Here is a 23,012-nt window from a genome sequence, read left to right as displayed (position 1 = left end):
TAAAAGGGAAGATTATACCAATAAATGCCTACATCAAAAAAGAAAAAAATCTCAAATAAACAACATTACACCTCAATGAACTAGAAAAAGAAAAACAAACTAAGCCACAAGTCAGTAGGAAGAAGGAAATAATAAAAATCAGAGCAGAACAAAATGAAACAAAGACTGGACAGATGATAAATATAACAAAGAAACTAAGAGATTTTTGTTGTTGTTGTTTTTTAAAGATAAACAAAATTGACAAACCTGCAGCTAGACTAAGAAAAAAAGAGAAGACTCAAATAAATAAAACCAGACATGAGAGAAGGAGACATTACAACTGATAACACCAAAATACAAAGTATCATTACAAGCTACTGTGAACGGTTATATACCAACAAACTGGATAACCTAGAAGAAATGGATAAATACCTAGAAACATACAACCTACCAAGACTGAATCTTGAAGAAATAGTAAATCTGAAGAAACTAATACCAAATAAGGAAATTGAATCAGTAATAAACAATTTTCCATCGGAGAAAAGCCCAGAACCTGATAGCTTCACTGCTGAATTATAGCAAACATTTAAAGATGAACTAATTCCAATTCTTCTCAAACTCTTCAAAAAATTGAAAAGGAGGGAATACTTCCCTTCTTATTTTATGAGGCCTCATTACCCTCATACCAAAGCCAGAAAAGGATACTACAAGAAAGAGAATTACAAGCCAATATCATTGATGAACGTAGATGCAGAAATCTTCAGCAAAATACTAGCAAACCAAATTCAATAGAACATTAAAAGGATCATTCACATGATCAAGTGGTATTTATCCCTGGGATGAAAGGGTGGTTCAGTATATGCAAATCAGTAAATGTGATGCATCTTGATATTCAATGCTGTGCCCCACAGACATGTACAATTATGTTTTAATAAATAGATTCTAAAGAAATAAAAAATAAATTTGATACATAACATTAGCAGAATGAAGGACAAAAACCAGTAATCTCAATAGTGTCAGAAAAAAACATTTGATAAAATTTAACATCCTTTCATGATAAAAACTCTCAACAAATTAGGTGTAGAAAAATATAGCTTAACCCAGTAAAGGCCATATATGAAAAACTCAAGCTAACAACATACTAAGTAGTGAAAAGTTGAAAGTTTTTCCTCTAAGAGCCAGAATAAGATAAGAATGCCCACTCTTGCCACTTCCACTTGCAACGGTACTGGAAGTCCCAGGCAGATCAATTAGGCAAGAGAAGGAAATAAAAGGCATACAAATCAGAAAGGAAGAAGATAAATTGTCTCATGTCCAGATGATATGATCTTTTATAGAAAAAAATATAACTTCACCAAAAAACTGTTAGAGCTGATAAATGAATTTGGTAAAGTTGCAAGATACAAAATCAACAGACAAAATATGTGCTTCTATATACTGACAATGAACTATCTTTAAAAAAAATTAAGAAAACAATCCCATTTACAATAGCATTAAAAAAAAATGCTTAGGAATAAATTTGACCAAGGAGGTAAAAGATCTGTAAACTATAAAATATTAATGAAAGACCCGGCCATCTCCTTGGCTGAGGCCGAGCAAGCCTCTCCTCGAAAGAATTCCCCAACCACTCCCATCTGAAGTGCTCCCCTCACTACCGGGACACATCGCTGCCATCTGAGGTTGTTTGCGAGTTTGTTTGTAGGTCTTCTCCACTGGAGTGTGAGCCCCAGGAGGGCGTGGCCATGTCTATCCTACCATTGGAGTCCTTGTGCCCAGCAGCAACAGGCACTGAGACTTGTTTAAAATCAAAGAATTCTTTTTATCCTGCCCTGACCTTGTCAATATTTTGTCCAAGTGACTGAAAATGTAGAATTAGGATTTTGGATCCTTCATGGATCAGGGAAGAGAGGTTGTTTTGCTCTGAAACAGTAAAACTCTTCACATTTTTGTAACTCTCCACAAGAAAACATGAATGATTTATTTCTTCTCTTTATATAAATAAAGAGTATCTCAGCCCTTAAAAAAAAAAAAAAACTCTGCTGAAAGAAATTGAAGAAGACACAAATAAATGGAAGTGTATCCAGTGTTCACTGATTAGAAAAATTAATATTGTTAAAATGTCCACACTACCCAAAGTGATCTACAGATTCAGTGCACTTTCTATCAAAATTCCAGTGATATTTTTCACAAAAATAGAAAAAAAAAAATCCTAAAATTCACATAAAACCACAAAAGACCCTTAGTTAGCCAAAACAATCTTGAGCAAAAAGAACAAAACCAGGGGCATCACAGTACCCGATCTTGAACTCCAATACAAAGCTATAGTAATCAACACAGCATGGTAACTGCACAAAAACAGACACATTAGACCAATGGAACAGAATAGAGAGATCAAAAATAAATCCAAACATTTATTTATTTGTTTATTTTTTAAACATAATTGATCATACATATTTGTGAGGTGCCAAGTTGAATATCAATACCTGTGTACAATATGTGATGATCAAATCAAGATAATTAGTATATTCATCATTATAAAACATAATTCTTTGTGACCCCTAACCAATTTCTCACTAACCCCCACCCCCCTATCTATTTCCCACCTCTAGCAACCACAGTTCTGCTCTTTCCTTTTGAAAGTTCAATGCATTATTGTGAATGTTCTTTCTTTTCCTTTCTTCTTTCTTTATTTATTTATTAGCTCCCACTTATGGGTGAGGACATGTGGGATCTCTCTTCCTGTTTCTGGCTTATTTCACTTAACATAATTTTCTCCAATCTCATCCATGTTGCTGCAAATGGCAGAATTTCATTCTTTTTTTGTGGCTTAATAGTATTCCATTGTGTTAATATACCACATTTTCCTTACCCAGTCATCCATTGATGGACATTTAGGTTGGTTGCATATCTTGGCTATTATAAACAGAGCTACAATAAACATGGTTGTGCAGGTATCACTTCAACATGATGGTCTCCATTCCTTTGGGTATATATCTAGCAGTGGAATTGCTGGATCATGTGGCAGTTCTATCTCTAGTTGTTTGAGAAACCTCCATACTGTTTTACATAGTGGCTGCACTATTTTACAGTCCCACCAACAGTGTGTGAGGGTTCCCCTTTCTCCATATCCTCACCAGCATGTTATTTTCTGTCTTTTTGATGATAGCCAGTTTAACTGGGGTGAGATGATATCTCAGTGTGGTTTTGATTTGCATTTCCCTGATGCTTAGTGATGTTGAGCATTTTTTCATGTATCTGTTGGCCATTTATATATTTTCCATTGAGAAATGTCTATTCAGCTCTTTTGTCCATTTTTTAATTGGGTTACTTGGGTTTTTTTTTTTTTTTTTTTTTTTTTACTATTGTTTGAGTTCCTTGTATATTCTGGATATTAATCCTTTGTTGGATGAATAATTTTCAAATATTTTCTCCCATTCTGTAGGAGAAATATCTTTTAACTCTGTTGATAGTTTCTTTTGCTGTGCAGAAGCTTAGTTTAGTTTGATATAATACCACTTGTTTATTTTTTCTTTTGTTGCCTGTGCTTTTGAGGTCTTACTCATAAAGTCTTTCCCCAGTCCTACTTCCTGACATGTTTCTCTTAGGAGTTTTCTTCTAGGAGTTTTATAGTTTCAGGTCTTAGATTTAAGTCTAATCCATTTTGAGTTGATTTTGGTATTTGGCAGGAGGTATAGGTCTAGTTTCATTCTTCTACCCATGCATATCCAGTTTTCCCAGCACCATTTATTGAAGAGGCTGTCCTTTCCCCAGTGAATGTTCTTGATGCCAGTGTCAAAGATCAGTTGGCTGTAAGTATGTGTATTGACTTCTGGGTTCTCTATTCTGTTCCATTGATCCATGTGTCTTTTATGCCAGTACCATGCTGTTTTGGTTACTATAGCTTTGCAGTGTAATTTGAAGTCAGGTAGTATAATCCCTCTGACTTTATGTTTTTCACTCAAGTTTGCTTTGGCTATTCAGGGTCTGTTGCTGTTCCATATGAATATTAGTATTGTTTTTTCTATTTCTGTAAAGAATGCCACTGGCATTTTGATGGGGATTGCTTTGAATCTGTAGATGGGTTTGGTTAGTATGGACATTTTCACAACGTTAATTATTCCAATCTATGAGCATGGGATGTCTTTCCATCTTTTTGTGTCCTCTTTAATTTCTTTCAGTAGTGATTTGTAGTTCTTGTTATAGAGATCTTTCACCCCATTGGTTAAATTTATTTGTAGGTTTTTTGTTTGTTCGTTTGTTTGTTTTTGGTAGCTATTGTAAATGGGCTTGCTTTTCTTGATTTCTTTTTCTGCTAGTTCATTGTTGGAGTATAAAAATGCTACTGATTTTTTGTATATTGATTTTGTATACTGCAACTTTACTGAATTCTTGCATCAGGTCCAAGAGTTTCTCAGTAGAGTCTTCTTTAGGATTTTCTATATATAGGATCATGTCATTTGCAAACAGGGACAGTTTGACTTCATCTTTTCCAGTTTGGATGCCCTTTATTTCTTTCTCTTACCTGATTGCTCTGACTAGTGATTCCAATACTGTGTTAAAAAGAGTGGTGATAGTGGGCATCTTTCTCTTGTTCCTGTTCTTAAAGCAAAAGCTTTCAGGTTATTCACATTCAGGATGATATTGGCAGTGGGTTTGTCATGTATGGGTTTTATTGTGTTGAGATACTTCCTTTTATACCTAATTAGTTGAGAGTCTTTATCATAAAATGATGTTGAATTTTGTCAAATACTTTGTCTGTGTCCATTGAAATAATCATATGGTTTTTGTCCTTGATTTTGTTGATGTAGTATATCACATTTGTTGATTTGCATATGTTGAACCATACTTAAATCCCACTTGATCTTGATGTATAATCTTTTTGATGTGCTGCTGTCTTCTGTTTGCTTATATTTTGTTGAAGATTTTTGCATCTATGTTTATCAAGTATATTGGCTTGTAGTTTTCTTTTTTTGTTGTATCTTTGTCTGATTTTGGTATCAGGGTGATGCTGGCCTCATAGATTGAGTTTGAGAGAATGGAGTCTATTTCAATTTTTTGGAATAGTTTAAAGAAAATTGGTATTAATTCCATTTTAAAGGTTTGGCAGAATTCAGCAGTAAAGACTAGTCCTGGGCTTTTCTTTGTTGGGAGACTGCTGATTACTGCTTCAATCTCATTGCTCATTATTGGTCTGTTCTGGGTTTCTGTTCCTTCTTGGTTTGGTCTTGCTAGCTTGTATGTGTCCAGAAATTTATCCATTTCCTGCAGGTTTTCAATTGGCATATAGTTGTTTATAATAGCTCTTGCTCATGCCATTCTCGCCATGGGACGTCCTGCTTCTCTGTAGAGTCACCACCCAGAGGAAAGCCCTCACCAGATGTGTTCCCTGCACCTTGGGTTTTCTAGCCTCCAAAACTCTCTGAACTCTACCTGTGCCCCACTAAAGAAAGATGGTGGTCAGGGCTGGTGATCGTCATTGCCGTATATTGTTCCTCCTTGGTGTTCCTGGCTGTACTTGTCATCATTTGCTACAAAACCATGAAAAGGAAACCACTGAGAAAAGATGAAAATGGCACCAGTGTTGCTGAGTACCCCATGAACTCCTTGCAAAATAATAAGGTGACATGGAATAGCAGGTGGACATGAGCTGACATTGGGCTTGTCCAGGACATTATTGTCTCCTGAAGGAGAAACCATCCTCTTCCCAGGCTTACCCCTGCATGTGGGTGGGGCTGTTCAGATGCCAGGCTGAGCCCGGTTCACACTGCATGCAGCATCTGGGGCAGTGGCTCCCCCCAAGTCTCCTGACATCCTCCTTCTTGTCTTGTGCCTGATCTGTGGACTGTCCCCAAGGCAGCACGTGCACTGGCAAAGGCAGGGAGTCATGCTCTTTTAGCCAAAAGAAAAGTGAACCAGGGGCCCTCTTCCCTGCCTGAAAATGTCTCCTCCTACCAGGAAGCCCACCTGCTCCTCTGTAGACTTTCCCAACAGAAGCCATCGGTACAACCATGAGACAGATGTCCTCTTTCAAAGGTGCTTCCCACACATCTGTCCATTGCCCCAACTGCAATTGTCTTCAGCCTTCAGGGCCTGCCTTCTCCCTCCTGTTCCCCTGATACCCTAGGCCCTTGGCTCCTGACTGCCTACCATGGAGCCTGCAAAACCCCATCTTCAGCAGACAAAGGGGCTTATTTACACTTGGAGCCAAAATGACTCACTGAATCCTAGGCCAAGGGCTGCCAGGGAAGGTTAGAGGCCACTGTGCCTGTTCTCAGACTCATTCCCACACCTGGCCCCGTAGGAATTGATGCATCCTTGTAAGTCAGGCCCTGCCATAGTCAGGCAGAGGCCACTACTTGTGCCCAACCCACTGCAGGCACTCTGTGCTAGGCCAATGCTGCCTGGCGCTGGGTCTCTCGACAGTCCTGAGACCTGCCCATGGCACTCAGACCCTCTCTGAGAGTCTGCCAGTCCCCCCCTCACCCAGAAGGACGTGGTGATCTTGCAGTGCCTCCCTATAAATGTCTCTTTCCATAGTCTTATGCTCTAAAAGTGCTTAACTCTCCAGAGTGGCTAGAGGAGGATGGCAACAAGTAGACAGGAGGAGAGGAACCCTCCAGGATTGGGAACACCCCCCAGATGGCTGCCTGTCCCAAGGTGCCTTGTGATTCTGCATCCCCCAATGAGTTAGGAGAGCATTTCCTCACGACCCCACACACCTCTAAGAATCCAACACCTTTAATGGTTCCACTCTAGCCACGGAAGGATTTAGCTGGATGGACCTGGTTTTCTCCTGATGGAGTTTGGATGTATTGTCCTCCCAGAACTCAGATGCAAATTTGATCCCCAATGTGGCAGTGTTAGAAACTGATTGAGTCATGGGAGTGGATCCTTCATGAATGGATTAATGCTCTCCCTAGGTGGGGGGATTAATGAATAAGTTCTTGCTCTGTTAGTTCCTGTGTGAGCTGGTTGTTTAAAAGACCTTGGCACTTCCTCTCTCTCTCTCTTGCTTACCCCTTGCCATGTGATCTGCTTGTACCCGCCAGCTGCCTGCTGCTTTCTGCCATGAGTAGAAGCAGCCTGAGGCCTGTGCCAGATGCAGCTGTCCCAGAATTGTGAGCCAAATAATCCTCTGTTCTTTGTAAATTACCCAGTCTCAGGTATTCTGTAATAGCAACACAAAACGGACTAATACACCTCCTAAACCACCAGGGTAGTTCTCTGGCAAGTCTTTGGGGTACAGGTGAGGCTTTCAAATCCAGGAAAGACTGACAGACATGAAAACCAGACCCCATGTGTGCTGAACCTTGAAACGTCCATTGTCCCTGAACCCTTGTGTCTACCCTCCTGCCCCGGGTCAGTGGTACAGGCTGAGGATAGGCCCAGGGCACACTCTCTCATAAAGCGTTTCTTTTTCTTTTCTTTTTACCTTCTGTTTGGGGACTTGTTTTTGGCTTGGATTTGAATTTTGCTTTCCCAGAATTGGCACAGTGTTGCCCCCAACCCCCCACCCCCAACCAGTGAGTGCTCTATAGGGCTCTTGAGATGCAGAGCCAGGTGACAAACAGGCCAGGAAATGTGGGCCAGCAGCCAGGCAGGGGTGAGAAGCCCCCCACTTCCTGAAGCTTCCTGGTACCTAATGAGCCCCCTGCCTGTGCCCTACACAGGCACCCAGGCAGGACCCCAGCCCTAACACACACTACCCTGGGCTTCTCTGGTGAGAAAATGCTGTACTTTGGGCAACTTTGGCCAGAGGGGAGGCTCCAGGCTCAAGGCTTGTGGAGTGCTGCACAGCCCAGCTCTTTACACACCCACCAGTCCCCACCATCCCTAACCTTGGCTTAAACCTAGGAGGCTGGATTTTGCAATTCACCTGATCCTCCAGCCCTGGGCAAGGCTCCCTGGGAGAACCAAAGCTGAGCCATTCTGCAAGCTTTGGGGCCTGTATGCCCTTCCCCAGCCACGGACACATCCAGGACTCCAGTCTGCCCATAAATCCCCCCTCAATTGGGCTCATAAAATCCTTTCTCATCCAGTTAGTGAAAACCATGGAAAGAGCCCAGTTTTTAGAAATGATTTACTTGAGCATGAATGTAGCACCAGCCATTCGAAGACATTTCATAGCGCAGTAAGAGTCCCACCAGATTTTTAGCTTACAAGACCACAGTGTCCATAAAACCACACTGGCCTAGTATTTGAGCCTAGAACTTGTAGTTCAAATGAATCTGCAGCCCCTAAACATAGACCAATTCTCAGACTAGTCCAAGCTCTGAGGTCAAGAATAAAATGTACATTCCTTCTTTACATTTTCTCAAATAGATATTTTTCAGCTGTTTTGTAGCTGAACCCAACATTAGGACTTAATGTCATATAGGATCTCCCAGAGTTTTCAGGTTCCTAAGAAGCTTCTAAAGGAAGTTTTGTAAAAAATACTAATAGGTGTAAAAATATAGACATATATTATGTAGTTATACCTGTTTAAAGAGATATCTATATATATAAAAAGTTACAGTACTCTCTGCATCTGTACAAAGTATGATTTAAACAGTCCAGTTAGTGTGAAATATTTAGTGCCTGAATGTAAACATCCTGAAATCTGCCTTCTTAGCAATGTGCCACGTGTGTGCATGGGGAAATATATCTTGTTCCTATGAGTTCTGTTGTCTCAATGGACAAATATAAAAGTCGATGTCGTTTTGCCCACCAATGAGCTATTAATGTTAATTTTGTGCTGAGAATTTTGTACAGGAAGCAGGACCAGCAGCATTGGGGAATGCACTGTTTCTTACATACAGGGAAGGAAGCATCATGACTTTTTTATTTTCAATAAAAATATACTTATAAAACAAACAAACCCTTAGAGATGAAAATAAAAGCACAATATACCAAACTTACAAGATGCAGCAAAGGCAGAGCTAAGAAGGAAACTTATAGGGTTAAACAAATCATAAAAGAAGAAAGATCTCAAATCAGCAACCTAATTATCAACTTAAGGAACAAGAAAAAAGAGTAAACTAAACCCAAAGATAGCTGAAAGAAGTAAATAATAAAGATTAGAGTGCACACAAATAAAATACAGCACAGTAAATCAATAGAGAAAATCACCAAAAAAGTTGCCTTTAAAAAAAAAAAATTGGCTAGCTTTTTGCCAGATTGACAAAGAAAAAAAGGAGAGAAGACTCATTACTAAAATCAAAAATGAAAGTGGGTACTTTACTGCCAATTCTACAGAAATTAAAAGGATGATAAGAAGGTATTCTGAATTGTATGCCAACAGATTGTAAAATCTAGATGAAATGGAAAAATTCCTTGAAACATAAAATGTACCAAGACTGAATTACAAAGAAATAGAAAATCTGAATAGATGAGTAACAAAGCAAAGAGAATGAATCAATCATAAAAAGCCTCCCAACAAAGAAAATCCCTGGACCAAACGGTTTCACTGCTGAATTCTACCAAACTGGAGAGTTGATATATTCTTGAGGTAGAAGAGTGAAGGTATATTGCTGGCCTTGCCAGAGAAAAGCAATCTGTTTTTGGTTGCCCTTGTTGGCAGGTTTGAAGACAAAAGCATTTTCCAGATCAATTGCTGCATACCAGGAATCAGGGGATGTGTTAATTTGCTCAAGCAATGAAACCACATCTGGTACAGCAGCTGCAATTGGAATTACCACTTGGTTAAACTTACAATAATACACTGTTATTCTTCAAATTCCAGCTGTGTTCCTCACAGACCAAACAGGCAAGTTGAATGGGGATGTGGTAGAAATCACTGCTGCTGCATCTTTCAAATTCTTTTTTTTTTTTTTTTAAATTTTATTTTGTCGATATACATTGTGGCTGATTATTGCTCCCCATCACCAAAACCTCCCTCCCTTCTCCCTCCCCCCTCCCCCCCAACAATGTCCTTTCTGTTTGCTTGTCGTATCAACTTCAAATAATTGTGGTTGTTATATCTTCTCCCCCCCCCCATCTTTCAAATTCTTGATGTTGGCACTAATTCCTCCAAGAATGTGGTGTTGCTTTTGGTTTACTATTTTCCTAGAAGGGGCAGTTTTATTGGCTTCCATTTGAGCCTTTCCTACCATAATATCTCTCATTCCACAGGTCAGGGAACCAATGTGGGGATTCTGCCAGCTGCTGAGTATGTTTATTCCAATTATTGATTCTGGAACTGAGGAAATAACCACAGGATGGGTTTGGGGGCACACTGGGCCCATTGTGAGATGGACTGGAACTAAAACTCTACTGATCACCTATAAGCTCCTACTCTGGTGAACCACAGTGATATTTTGGGTCTCCTGGAATTAATGTCAGTTCAGAGCCAGTGTTCAGTAGTCCCTGAAAGGTCTGATTATTTCCTTTTCCCCTACACACAGTTACCATGATACAAGGTTATAGGTCCCCTTGAGGAAAGCCAGGAGAAAAATTATGACATAAATTTTTGGCAATATAGCAGGGTCCTTCCTCAAGGGAACCTGAGTACCTCTTCATCCAAGAGGTTCTGAGACTGTAAACTGTCTTGAGTCTGCAAGTTGATTGATGGACTATGACTCTTAGTTTTTATAGTTCAGATTAGACTTTTGTTCATGTGACCTAAACTTGTCTGCTTATACGGATCAAGTGAGAATTGAGGCTTCCTATCTATTCACTTCTGGGAACACCATGATCAACTAGCCAATGCTATATGTCTGCACAAGTCAGACTATTTTGATTGCTGCTTTAACTCTGATGTCCCTGATGATACGCACACCCACCTTGCCTTTGGTCGTTGAGTGCCACCACTTAGCCCCTGCTACCTCAGTTAAACTTCCCAATTCAGTCACTGTATTTCTCACTGTAAGTTCTGGCCTACAGAGAAGAGTAATCACAGAGATCTTCAAGGACACCAGGGCTCCCTTCGCAGTTTTTTTCTCTCACAGTATTTGTGGAAGATATGTCTTCTGGGCCCTCCCAGGGTGGTTAAGTCTTGAATGACAAATCTACTCTAATATTTCAAATTCCCTAAGCCTTTGAATCTTTTCCTCTACATTAAACCAAGGCAAGTTTGGCATTTCAAACTCACTGTGTGCTACCTTTTGGTCCATGTTTTAGTCAACCAAACAAACCTTTAGAGCCCTAACTCCCCAAACTGCAACATTAAATGCAGAATCTTTGATTAATGAGTCCATATCAATAAATACAGCCTGATACAACTTTATGTTCCTTCTACCATTATGCCATACCTTCCATATCCATTTCTATAAATGTCCCCTGGATTTGTGTATGTAAGATTAGAAAACTTTAGGGCCGGCCCGTGGCTCACTTGGGAGAGTGTGGTGCTGATAACACCAAGGCCACGGGTTCGGATCCATATAGGGATGGCCGGTTAACTCACTGGGTGAACATGGTGCTGACAACACCAAGTTAAGGGTTAAGATCCCCTTACCAGTCATCTTTTAAAAAAGGAAAAAAAAAAAAAGATTAGAAAACTTTCAAGGGCTCAGATCCATGAACCAGCCAGCCTCCAAGAAAAGAAAACTCTAGTTATTTGGGAGTGTAGTACATCTCTTCATGGGTCTCACTTTGTACCTCACCTTTAGAGGCATGCTAGGACTTGAGACTAATTAGAGGTCTAGAAGCAAAGAGGGGTGGTGGGGGAGACTTAGCATTGTCTTACATGGCAAATGCCTCAGGGAAGTCCAATACAGTTTTCTCAGGCAATACAGGGTCCCCTCAGACAGAGGTAGAGAAGCTGCTCCCACAGAGAATGGAAAGGCCACTCACACTGGCAGATAAATCTCATCAGAATTTAGAGGCTCAATGTCACCAGCTTCATCAGGGTCTCCACACTTGTCCCAATTCCAATTTTCAGGATCCCATTCCTTCTCAATCAATGCCTTGACTTTAACAGTAGCCACCCTATAAGGCTGGGAGTTCAACTTGTGTTGTAATTCGGCCAGTTGCAAGATGAGATTCTGGGTTTGATTTTCAGCAATCTCAGCCCTGTGGCTGTAGGACATAAAAGTCTTATTCAGGGCACACATAGAAATCTTCAGATCATTTATACAGCATTTGAGCTGGGAATTTGAATCCCTGAGCTCATCCTTTTTCACGACTTTGTCCGACAACATTAGGACAACCAGCCTAGTTGTCCAAGGCTGGTTTTCTTTCTTTCTTTCTTTTTTTTTTTAAAGATGACCGGTGAGGGGATCTTAACCCTTGATTTGGTGTTTTGTTTTTAAAGATGACCGGTAAGGGGATCTTAACCCTTGATTTGGTGTTTTGTTTTTAAAGATGACCGGTAAGGGGATCTTAACCCTTAATTTGGTGTTGTCAGCACCACGCTCAGCCAGTTAGCTAACCAGCCATCCCTATATGGGATCCGAACCCGTGGCCTTGGTGTTATTAGCACCACACTCTCCCGAGTGAGCTGTAGGCCGGCCCCAAGGCTGGTTTTCTAAAAATGTTCTAAAGTATCATATACATAGTCACCCAGCACCTTGCTTCTTATAAGTGGTTGGTTAGGAGTATCCAGTGCAGATATTTGGCATATCTTTATTGCCAAATTACACCAGGGACTGTCAGTACTCCCTTTATTACTGGAAATAGAGTCATTAACATCTTTAAACCTAATCAGATTAGAGAGCCAATTCCAGACCCAATTCAGAAAACATCCTTAAAATTCTGTTGCTCTAAAACCACTCTCAGTTCCAAAAATCTGTATTAGTCAGGGTTCTCTCTAGAGAAATAAAACCAACAGTGTGTGTGTGTGTGGAGAGTGAGAGAGAGAGAGAGAGAATGAGAGAGAGAGAGATTATAAAGAATTGTCTCACATGATTATGGAGCCTGAGAAACCTTAAGATCTGTAGCCAGCAAGCTGGAAACCCAGATGAGCCAAAGGTGTAGTTCCAGTCTGAATCCAAAGGCCTATGAACCAAGAGAGATGATTACATAAGTTCCAGTTTGAAAGCCAGCAGGCTTGAGACCCAAGAAGAAGCAGTGTTTCAGTTTGAGTCCAAATGCAGGAAAAGACTAATGTTCCAGCTCAAGGCAGTCAGGCAGGAGGAGTTGCCCCTTATTCAGCCTTTTTATCCTATTCAGGTCTTACAATGATTGTATGAGGTGCACCCACATTAAGGAGGTCAATATGCTTTACTCAGACTACTGATTCAAATGTTAGTCTCATTCAGAAACACCCTCACAGACACACCCAGAATAATGGTTGACTAAATGTCTGGGCGCTCCATGGCCCAGGCAAGTTGATACATAAAATTAACCATCACAACTATCAACAGAGTAAAAATGCATTATATAGAATGGGAGAAAATATTTGCAAATCACATGACTGATAAGGAATTAATATTCAGAACGTGTAAAGAATTCTTACAACTCAACAAGAACAACAACAAACTCAATTCAAAAATGGGCAAAGGTCTTGAATAGACATTTCTTCAAAGAAGATATACACATAGCCAATAAATACATGAAAATACACTTAACATCACTAATCATTAGAGAAATACAAATCAAAACCACAATGACAAATCACTTCACACCTATTAGGAATGGCTATTATTTAAAAAAACAGCAGAAAATAACAAATGTTGGTGAGGATGTGGAAAATTGGAACACTTGTGCACAGCTAAATGCAAAATGGTGCAGCTAGTATGGAAAACAATATGACAGTTCCTCAAAAAATTAAACATAGAATTACCAAATGATCCAGCAATTCCAATCCTAGGTATGTAAAGAATTTAAAGCAGGGACTTGATAAATATTTGTACTCATATTCATATCAGCATTACTCACAATAGCTAAGAGGTGGAAGAACCCAAGTGTCCATCAATGTATGAATGAATAAATAAAATGTGGTATATACGTATGATGGAATATAATTCAGCCTTTAAAAGGGCAGAAATTCTCACACATGCTAAAACATGGATAAACTGATGACATGGTGAGTAAAATAAAGCAGTCACAAAAGGACAAATTCTTTGTAATTCCACTTATATATGAGGTACTTAGAGTAGGCAAATGTATAGAGATAGAAAGTATAATCATGGTTTTAAAGGGCTGGGGGAAAGAGGGAATGGAGGGTTACTGTTTAATGGGTACAAATTTTAGTACAAATTCTTTTCAAGTGCACACAGAACTGGTATGGGGATCCCAACCCATGACCTTGATGTTATAAAGCTGTGCTCTAACCAACTGAGCTAGTTGGCCAGTGAACCCATGAGCGGTTTAGAAGAGTGTTATTTAGTTTCCAAATATTTGGGGATTTTTCTCTTATTCATTTCTAATTAAATTTCATGTATTCAGAGAATTTATTTCAAATGACTTGAGCCCTTTTAAATTTCTTGAAATTTGTTTGTTGGCTCAGAATATGATTTATATTGATAAAGGTTCTGTGTGTACTTGAAAAGAATTTGTATTCTGTTGTTGAGTGGAGTACGATAAATAACAATTACATCAAGTTAGTTAACGCTGCTGGCCAAGTCTTCTGTGTCATTATTTTAGTTTAACTTGATCTACCCATTATCGAGAGAGGGGTGTTGAAACGTTTGACTATCATTGTGAATTTGTCTAGTTCTTCTCACAGTTCTATCAGATTTGCTTCATATACTTTAAATCTATCTTGTTAGGTACCTAAATACTTAGGATTGCAATGCCAACTCAATGAATTGTCCCCTTTACCGTTATAAAATGACCCTATTTATCCCTAGTAATAGTCTTTGCTCTGTAAATCTACTTTGTCCATTATTAGTATACCCACTCCTGCTTTTTTTTCCCTTTGTGCACCCCCACCCATTCTCGTGATCTAAGCCCAGCCACTCCTGCTTTCTTTTGATGAGTATTAACATTTTAAAAAATTTTCTATCCTTTTACTTTTAATATATTTGGGTCTTTATATTTAAAGTAGGTTTCTTATAGAAAGCATATAATTGAGTCTTTTTTATCGAATCTGACAATCCTTCTGCCTTTTAATAGGTAGGGTGTTTAGACCATTTGTATATAAGGTGATTATTGATATTGTTAGGTTTAAATTTACCATATTCCTATTTGTTTTCTATATATCCTATATGTTTCCCAACTTGGTAAAGAGCACTCTTTAAAAAATGTACAACTATTACCGTACTTAATGGTGGAAGACTAAATTCTTTCCCTTGAGATCAAGAACGAAGTAAAGATGTGTGTTCTCATCACTTCTATCTGACTTCATATTGGCTTTCCTAGCTCACGCAACAAGTCAGGAAAGAATTTTTAAATGTAAGTAGATATCAACAGGGGAAATAAAACTTCCTTTATTAGCATATAACAGCACTGTATATGTAGAAAATTCCGAAGAATCTACAAAAAAAAAAAAAAATCTATGAGGAAACTGGGTTTCAGTATACAAGATCAATGTGCAAAAATCTATTGTATTTCTATTCATTAAATGTGAACAATTGAAAATTGAAAATAAAAAACAATACAGTTCATTCTCAATGGTATCAAAAAATATGATGTACTTAATGGTAAATATGACAAAAGATGTGCAAGACGTGTACATTGAAAACTACAAAGCATTTCTGAGAAAAATTAGACCTAAATAAATGGAGAGATATGCTATGTTCGGGAATCAGAAGAGCGGATATTGTTAAGATTTCAATTCTTCCCAAATTGATCTATAAATTCATTACAATCCCAATCAAGATATCAGCAAACTTTTTTTTTTTTTTTTGTAGAATTTGACAGGCTGGTTCTAAATTTCATTTGGAAGTGCAAAAGGAGAAAGCAGTGTGGATAAAGACAGTTTTGGGTTATGTGTTTTTGAGTGTGTCACTCCAGAGAAAGAAGCCCAAGGAGAGGAAAAGTAGGGAAAAGGAAGATATGAGAGAAGAAGCTGGACATAATTGATAAAGATCATAGTTGGAGAACTAAAACTACATGATTTCAAGAATTATTATAAAGCTTTAGTAATTAAGACACTGTGGTATTAACATAAAGATAGACAAATAGATTAATAGAACAGACTAGAGAGTCCATAAACTCACACATATATGGTCAATTGATTTTCTTTTTTTTTCTTTTGGCAGCTGGCCTGGGTCAACTGATTTTCAGCAGAGGTGCCAGTGCAATTCAGTAGAGAAAGGATAGACTTTTCAACAAATGGAAATGGGATAATTGTAAATAAAAAGAACCTCGATCTTATCTGACATCATATACAAAGATGGAGATAAAATGGATCATAGACCTAAATGTAGAATCTAAACATATAAAACTCTTTGAAGAATACTTAGAAGATGTTTGTGACCTTGGGTTAGGTAAAATTTGCTTATATACCACACCGAAGCATGATCCACAAAAGAAAAAAATAAATTGGGTTTAGAACTCCTGTTCTTTGAAAGACGGTATTAGTAGAAAAAAAAAAAGATGAGCCATAGAATGCAAGAAAATATTTGCAAATCACCTATCTGATAAAAAGTTATATTTATATATAAGAATATTCAAAACTGAATAATAAGAAAACATACCACTCAATTTTTAAAATGTGGGCAAAATATTTGAACCACCAGAGAAGACATACCCAGTGCAAATAAGCCCAAGGAAAGATGCTCAAAATCATTAGTCACTATGAAAATACAAATTAAAACCACACACACACACAAATTAAAAACCACAATGAGATACTATTATATAACTTTTGGAATGGCTAAAATTTTAAAAATTGACCACATCAAATGTCAATAAAGATGCAGAGAAAGTGAAAGTCTCATATACTCTATGTTGGAATGTCAAATAGTATAACCACTTTCAAAAATAGTTTGGTAGTTTATTTTAAAAATTGAACATTTACTTACCATGTGACCTAGCCACTTCAAACCTAGATATTTATCCAAGAGATATGAAAACATATGCCCATATAATGACTTATACACGAGTGTTCATAGTAACTTTGTTTGTAATAACCCCAAACCAGAAACAGCCCAAATGCCATGCTATGGAAAGATACTCATCAATAAAAGGGAATAGACTATTCATACATGCAAGAATGTGGATGAATCTCAAAAAATCATTATGCTAAGTAAAATAAGTTGGGAAGAAGAAAGTAGATACTGTAAGATTACACTTATATAAAACTCTGAAAAATGCAAACTAACCTATAGAGAGAAAGCAAATTGGTAGTTAATGGGCGGGGGTTGGGGGTGGTGTGCAGGGAAGGAAATGTGGGAGGGATTATAAAGTAACATGAAGTAACTTTTGGGGATGATAGTTAAGTTCATTATGTTGAGTGTGGTGACAGTTCCACGGGTGTTTTTGTATATCAAAACTTGTATACTTTCAACATGTAGTTTATTGTATGCCAATTATACCTCAGTAAAGTTGTTAAAAGCAACCCCTGTCTTATTGTTGCTAGTTGTGGAGAGTTGGAACAGGGGAAAGTGTGTGGAGAGTGAGAAAGTACCAATATTTAGTGCTCCTTAAACATAGGGAAGAACGTCTTAATAAATTTCTTCTAATCTGACTGATTTTGTTGTATTTTGACTGAGAATAGAATGAAGTATAGCTTTAATTGTTTGGGTCCATTTGATTGTTACATTACTTAAGCTCTTTGCTTAGTATCCTTGTATTTCTCTTAGCCAATAAACCCCTCTCCCTTGAAGTGTTTGTTGGGGGAAATAAAAGGAGCTAACATCCAAAGAAATCTATGTTCCCTCTACTTAACAGCTGTTTGATAAAACCGCAGTAGGGAACAAATGAAAACTATTGGCTGAAATTAGATATTGGTATTAGCTATAGATTTTAATTTTTCTTCCTATCCCAATCATTCAGTAGCACATGATTTATTTCTTAAATGACTTGATTAATTCTGATATGAAGAGATTAATATCAAATTGGAGCTTATTATCCAGTCAGGTGAAATTGTCATTTGAAGTCAAAAGTTACCTCAAACACTGTCAAATATAATGAAAATAAAGCATGTTCTAAAAGAAAATATACCTCGTCATGGGAAGTTAAAAAAAATGGTTGCAATGTGTAAACTTGATTCCATACCTACCTCTCTGGCTCGATGGAGCTGTGCTTGCTCAATCTTAGAGATGATGTCCTTTACTGAGAATGGGATCTCAAGTTTAGGGACCACTGGAATATCAGAGACTATTCCGGGATATCTTCTCATGATGGTGGAATCCTTGACTTCTTTTTCTGATTCAGAGTCATTGTCTATTTCTCTTTGCATTTTGATAAATATTTTGAAAATTGGGGTGACTTTATTTCTTCTTTTTCACAGAATACAGGCAAACTCTAATAAAGGTGTCCCCTAGGAAGCTAGAAGTCTATCCTGCTACCTGAAGTTGTGGCTTACCCTGCTACTAATTGGTTGGTAAAGATGGTATTCCAATCCTGGTGATATCACAATAGATCCATTGTGACATTATCATTGACTCAAACATTTTAAAGAGAACAAGGCATTCTCTATGCTGTGACAGTAGAAGGGTGAAGGGGGGAGGATGGGTAGGAAAGAATAGACAACACAAACGCCAAAAGAAATAGAAGACATAGTCCTGCTTACATGAGCTTAAAATCTAAGTGTTAGAATTCAAGATCCAGTAGGTCAAATGTAACTCCTGGTTCTTCTATCTTCCTAGGGTTCTGCTTAAGTATTTTTAAGCTTGTAATGGAATAAGTGTGTTACGACTTCCTCAGCTGCCCATTAACTTTTCCTAGAAATGTAGTAACTAGGAAGATATTATTTGGATGAAGATCATGCTCTTTGCACTGCCTAGTTACTTGTTTTTTTTAAAGAAACCTGACTGAAGAAGGCTTTGAAGTTCCGTAGTTGGCTCAAGAAATTGAAGGGAATGCGAAAGGCTGCTTTCTAACTGAAAAGAGGAGTGCTTTGAACAGCTCCTTTGGTTGCAGAGGAGGTGAAAGAATTAAGGAGACTGCAGTAACTAAAGGACAGGTTTTGTTGGCTGTGTAACTTTATTTTTAACTTAAAAAATATAAAAGTACAGAAAATAATATAACAAATGGTCATGTGCTCGTCACCTAGGATGAACAAATATTAACATTTGTCATATTTGCTTTGGATATTTTTAAATAAAAGAAGGCATTAGAGATAAAGTTGAAATTCCCTTTGTTGTCTTCCCTGGATTCCTTCCTTCCCCTCTGTCCCATTCCAGAAGCAATGACAATCATGAATTTGACGTATTTGTGTCCATTCTATATAGTTTTAGTACAGGTGTATGTATTCATAAACTATATAGCATCATATTATAGCTTTTAAATTTTACACAAATTGTGAATGTATAATTTTTCTACAAGAACTTCCTATGTTGAGTCCTTGTTGTAAACTTATTGTAAAATTAGTCCTATGTTGTGTCCGTGTTGTAAACTTGTAAAATTAAACAATTTATGTGTTTCAGTCCTGCAGAGAAAGGGTGGCATGAGACCATAAAGTAGTTGTCCTTTAAAGATATCAATCAATATAGAGAGAGCAAACTAAATACTTTCCCTTCTCTTTAAGATCTCATTGCCTAAATTATTCCCTTCTATATGTTTTCAAATCACTTTGTAAACTTTATATTATGGTACTTATCTCATTGAAGTGTAACTATTTGTTATTTGTCTCTGTCCACTAGTTGATGAACTTCTCAAGATCGTATGCTGTACTTTTTGTTTTTCTCATATTTGGCATGCTCTTCCTATGTTCTTCCACAGAAACTGTGTAAAATTTGGGAGTCTATTACAGTTGCAGATTCCTCTCTTTATAAAAACTTTTCTAAGCCCCCAAATATTTTTTGATTGTTAGACCAACCCCTGCCCCCATCCCTGCAGTCATAAAACATTACTCTCTCCTTTCCTAGAAATCACAAGTCTATTACTCAAGGAAGTTCATGTTTTCTGAAAAGACCATAATTAAGAATTACTTATTTTTATAAATGTGAGGTCTAATTAAAATATTCATCATTATCCAGCATTTCTTGACACTATTAACCCATTTAAGTTAACCCATTTAAGTACTCTGTTGGTAATATTAGATCGTGAGATCTTTAAATAACTTTTATTTCTCTTGCACTGCTTACCCCAGCAGCCTAAATGCTTGTTAGCTAAGCTAATTCAGCATTATTGCACTCTCTCGTTCTCTTGCTTATATTTTTCATGCAGCATGGAATTCATCAGCAACTAGAAATGAAGGCTTTTTAAAGCAAAATTTTAAATTCTCCTTCCCTTTCAATTTGACAAGCGTTTGTTGAGACACTACTATGCTGCTACCATTATTCTAAACTGAGAAGAATATATGACAGGGTTCCTGTGAAGAAACTAAAAAACGATAAAAAGAAAAGTAATTTAATATAGAATATAATAATCAAGTGCTAACAAGGGACATGAAGAAGAAATCGTTGGGCAGCACAGTCTTTGGGAAAACCTTATGGAGAGAGAAAGTTGATTAACAAATGAAGGCATTCCAGATAGGGAAGACATCTTGATCCATGGCTTTAGAGGTGAGTGCTAATGAGTTTGTATCTTAGAGGAAAAGTGAGGAGATTGTTTAATCATTGAGATGAAGTAATGGGTTTACTGGAGATCAGATTAGGGAGGGTAAAAGAAGAAAAGAAAAAAAGCATAACAGATTAGAGAGGGTGTGGGATACAAATATCAGCAATTTCATGGTGTTATAAATTTGGTGCCTAAGTAAGAAAGTGAGGAGATAAGTTTGAGATAAAGCAAAGGAGATGGGGTAAGAATGGGAAGGTTTTGAAAGCAAGTAACAGCGGTTTGATGATAATAAAACCTTCACTTTAGGAAGATTTTTTAAATAATAGAATTGAAAAAATCCATTAAAGAGATCAAGACACGACTTCAAAATATGAGTGTCTGAACTAGGATATAAAAGTGGGACTGGTAAGGGAGAGATAAATCTTACTACTTATTGCTGAAGATAATAAGGAATTTGAATCATCTAACAAAATTATATAGACAATTTTAAAAATTAATTTTGTTTTTATTATGCTTCATTTTAATTAATGGCAGAACATCAATGACGAGGCTATCCAAACTGTTATTACTAGCATTATATTAACCGGAGTTGTGGGGATCTTAATTCAAACTAGCATGAGGGCAAAGTTTTTTTAAAGGTGTGTCTAGAAAACCTGCCCTCCTAGAGGACTTCTTCAGCTGTAAAATGGGGATGACAATAGTATTTATTGCATAGGATTGTTTTAAGATTAATTCACATAAAATTCTCAGTATAGTGCCAAGCACATAGTAATATACAGTAGCTGCTACTAATATATTTACTACTACAGCTTTTTTTTCTCTCTTCTCTACTTTTTTTTTACAAGCCACCAAGTTTTCGGCAGGGTTGAGCGTTTGTTTAGTATACTTCGGACAAGATCGGCTTTTTATCAGATCTAGATTTTGAACTATGAAAACCGCGGAATTATTAGGGCTGTGGTAGCTATCTGCTTGGCAAGTGATAAAAAAGCGTCAGTAAGAATTTTACACACCCCTGTAGCACAAAATGGTGCTTCCTTCTGATCGTCTCCCCCCGCGCCCGGGACACATGATAGTACATTCCCCACTGCTGCTGGAAAAGGTAGTACAAAAGTTGAACGCGCCGAGGGTTTTCTCTTCTCCCGGAAGCAATTTTCTCTAGAGCCGGAAGCAGGTGCTGTTTCAAGGGAGGAGGGACTGGGCGGGTCAGGCCGCGGCGGCTGACGGCGGGGGAGGAGCTGGGTCCACTGCCGGTTGGAGGGGCAAGTCGAGTGTCCTTATCCTAGCGATTGGGACTCGGGCCTGTGAGCCAGTTGGAGTTGCAGCGGCGGGAACGATTGGGCCGAGCGGAGGAAGACATGTTGCTCTTCGTGGAGGTGAGTGGATTTGGTAATTTGGCCCCGCTCTGAGGAGAGCAGGAGTGTGGAGGCGCCGGCCGGTCCCACCGCCATGTGACTTTCCAGGCCGTACACGCCGCAGAACCGGCAGATAGGCTGACACAGCACCTGGGCCGTGGAGGCCTGCAGCTCCACTCTGCGCATTCACAACACTTTAGGAAGCTGTGGGAGGTGAGGCCCGTGGTGGGGGAGAATTGGAGGGGGAGAATCCGGGGCTTGTCTGGTGTTGCGTGAGGATCAGAGGAAGGGGGAAATGTCCCATATGGACCTCCTAAAGGAGGCAAACGGGCGGGGTTGGGGGGGCAGGGGGCGGAGTCTGCCCGAGAAAAGAGTAATCAGGTAGGCGCGTTCTTGGGGGTGAAGCGAGGCCTCGCGGGGACCTCTGGGAGGGAGGCGAGCAACATGTGGGGCCGCGGAGGGAGGGAGGTGAAATGCGGTAGAAGTGTTTTGAAAAGAAAATTGAAAGCTGCTTTTAGCAGCTCCCACCACATTTTGTTCGACCCTCGTCCCTAGGTCTCTGGAACGTTCTGTGGGTGAAAGCGAGTTTCTGTGAACAGAGGAGAAGCCAATAGGGATTGGAAGCCTTGAAAGGCACCGCTTTGACCTTCTGTAAAAGTTACTTTGGTAGCGGCTGCGTGATGAGGGGTTGGTTCTGTGAACCGGTTAAAAGCCCTTTACAAGGAAAATTCCATGAAACTTAGTTGGAGAAATGCCGTATTTTGATTTTTTGTTTGTTTTTTAATTGTTATTTGACCAGTAGAAATACTTTGATTATTTTAAGTGGAACGTCAGCTGTTGGCCTATTTTAGTTTTCATGGCAGTGGATACCTGCCTTACACAAATACGAAGTTTAATTTCTCATTTCTGTTCTTCTCTTGTGTGCAGTGAGCATCAGCTGACTGCCTGGCTAATGCTTTGAGTAGATTCCAGATCATATTGTTCTTACATTGTGAAAACGTCAAACCAGCAAAGCTTCAACTTCGCAACTTGGCATTTGTTGACTATGCCCATAAAAAGAATCTTTTCAGTGAGGGAAGGAATTTGTTGTATATTGGATGCGGGAGCCAATGGCGGTTTTTTTTTTTCGGGGGAGAGGGGAGATTTTACTCCGTAATATTCCGGCGTAAAGTAAATAAATGATTTTACTCCCCCCCCCACCTCTTAAACCAA

General features: G+C 38.6%; 2 protein-coding genes across 7 annotated transcripts in view; one reads left to right on the top strand and one right to left on the bottom strand.

The window, feature by feature from the left end:
- The window catches only part of FAM186A (family with sequence similarity 186 member A), a gene marked incomplete at its 5' end in the record, with an annotated part of 89,548 nt that extends 71,358 nt beyond the window's left edge, over positions 1-18,190 (bottom strand). The window contains one exon of the mRNA XM_063074599.1: positions 18,005-18,190. Within this exon, the coding sequence (XP_062930669.1) occupies positions 18,005-18,190 (186 nt within the window). The remainder of the gene's footprint in view (positions 1-18,004) is intronic.
- A 3,471-nt stretch (positions 18,191-21,661) lies between these two features.
- The window catches only part of LARP4 (La ribonucleoprotein 4), a 48,417-nt gene continuing 47,066 nt past the window's right edge, over positions 21,662-23,012 (top strand). For 5 of the 6 annotated variants that reach the window (XM_063115557.1, XM_063115558.1, XM_063115556.1 and 2 more), the window contains exon 1: positions 21,662-21,821. In XM_063115557.1, the coding sequence (XP_062971627.1) occupies positions 21,804-21,821 (18 nt within the window). In that variant the 5' untranslated portion in view covers positions 21,662-21,803. Of the gene's footprint in view, positions 21,822-21,882; positions 22,014-23,012 lie in introns of those variants that run through there. The other variant, XM_063115563.1, reaches the window with a different exon arrangement.

Source organism: Cynocephalus volans, chromosome 12 (assembly GCF_027409185.1).
Source record: "Cynocephalus volans isolate mCynVol1 chromosome 12, mCynVol1.pri, whole genome shotgun sequence".
NCBI lineage: Eukaryota > Metazoa > Chordata > Mammalia > Dermoptera > Cynocephalidae > Cynocephalus > Cynocephalus volans.
Note: the sequence above shows the minus strand (reverse complement) of the source record. Positions and strands in the feature narration are given on the sequence as shown.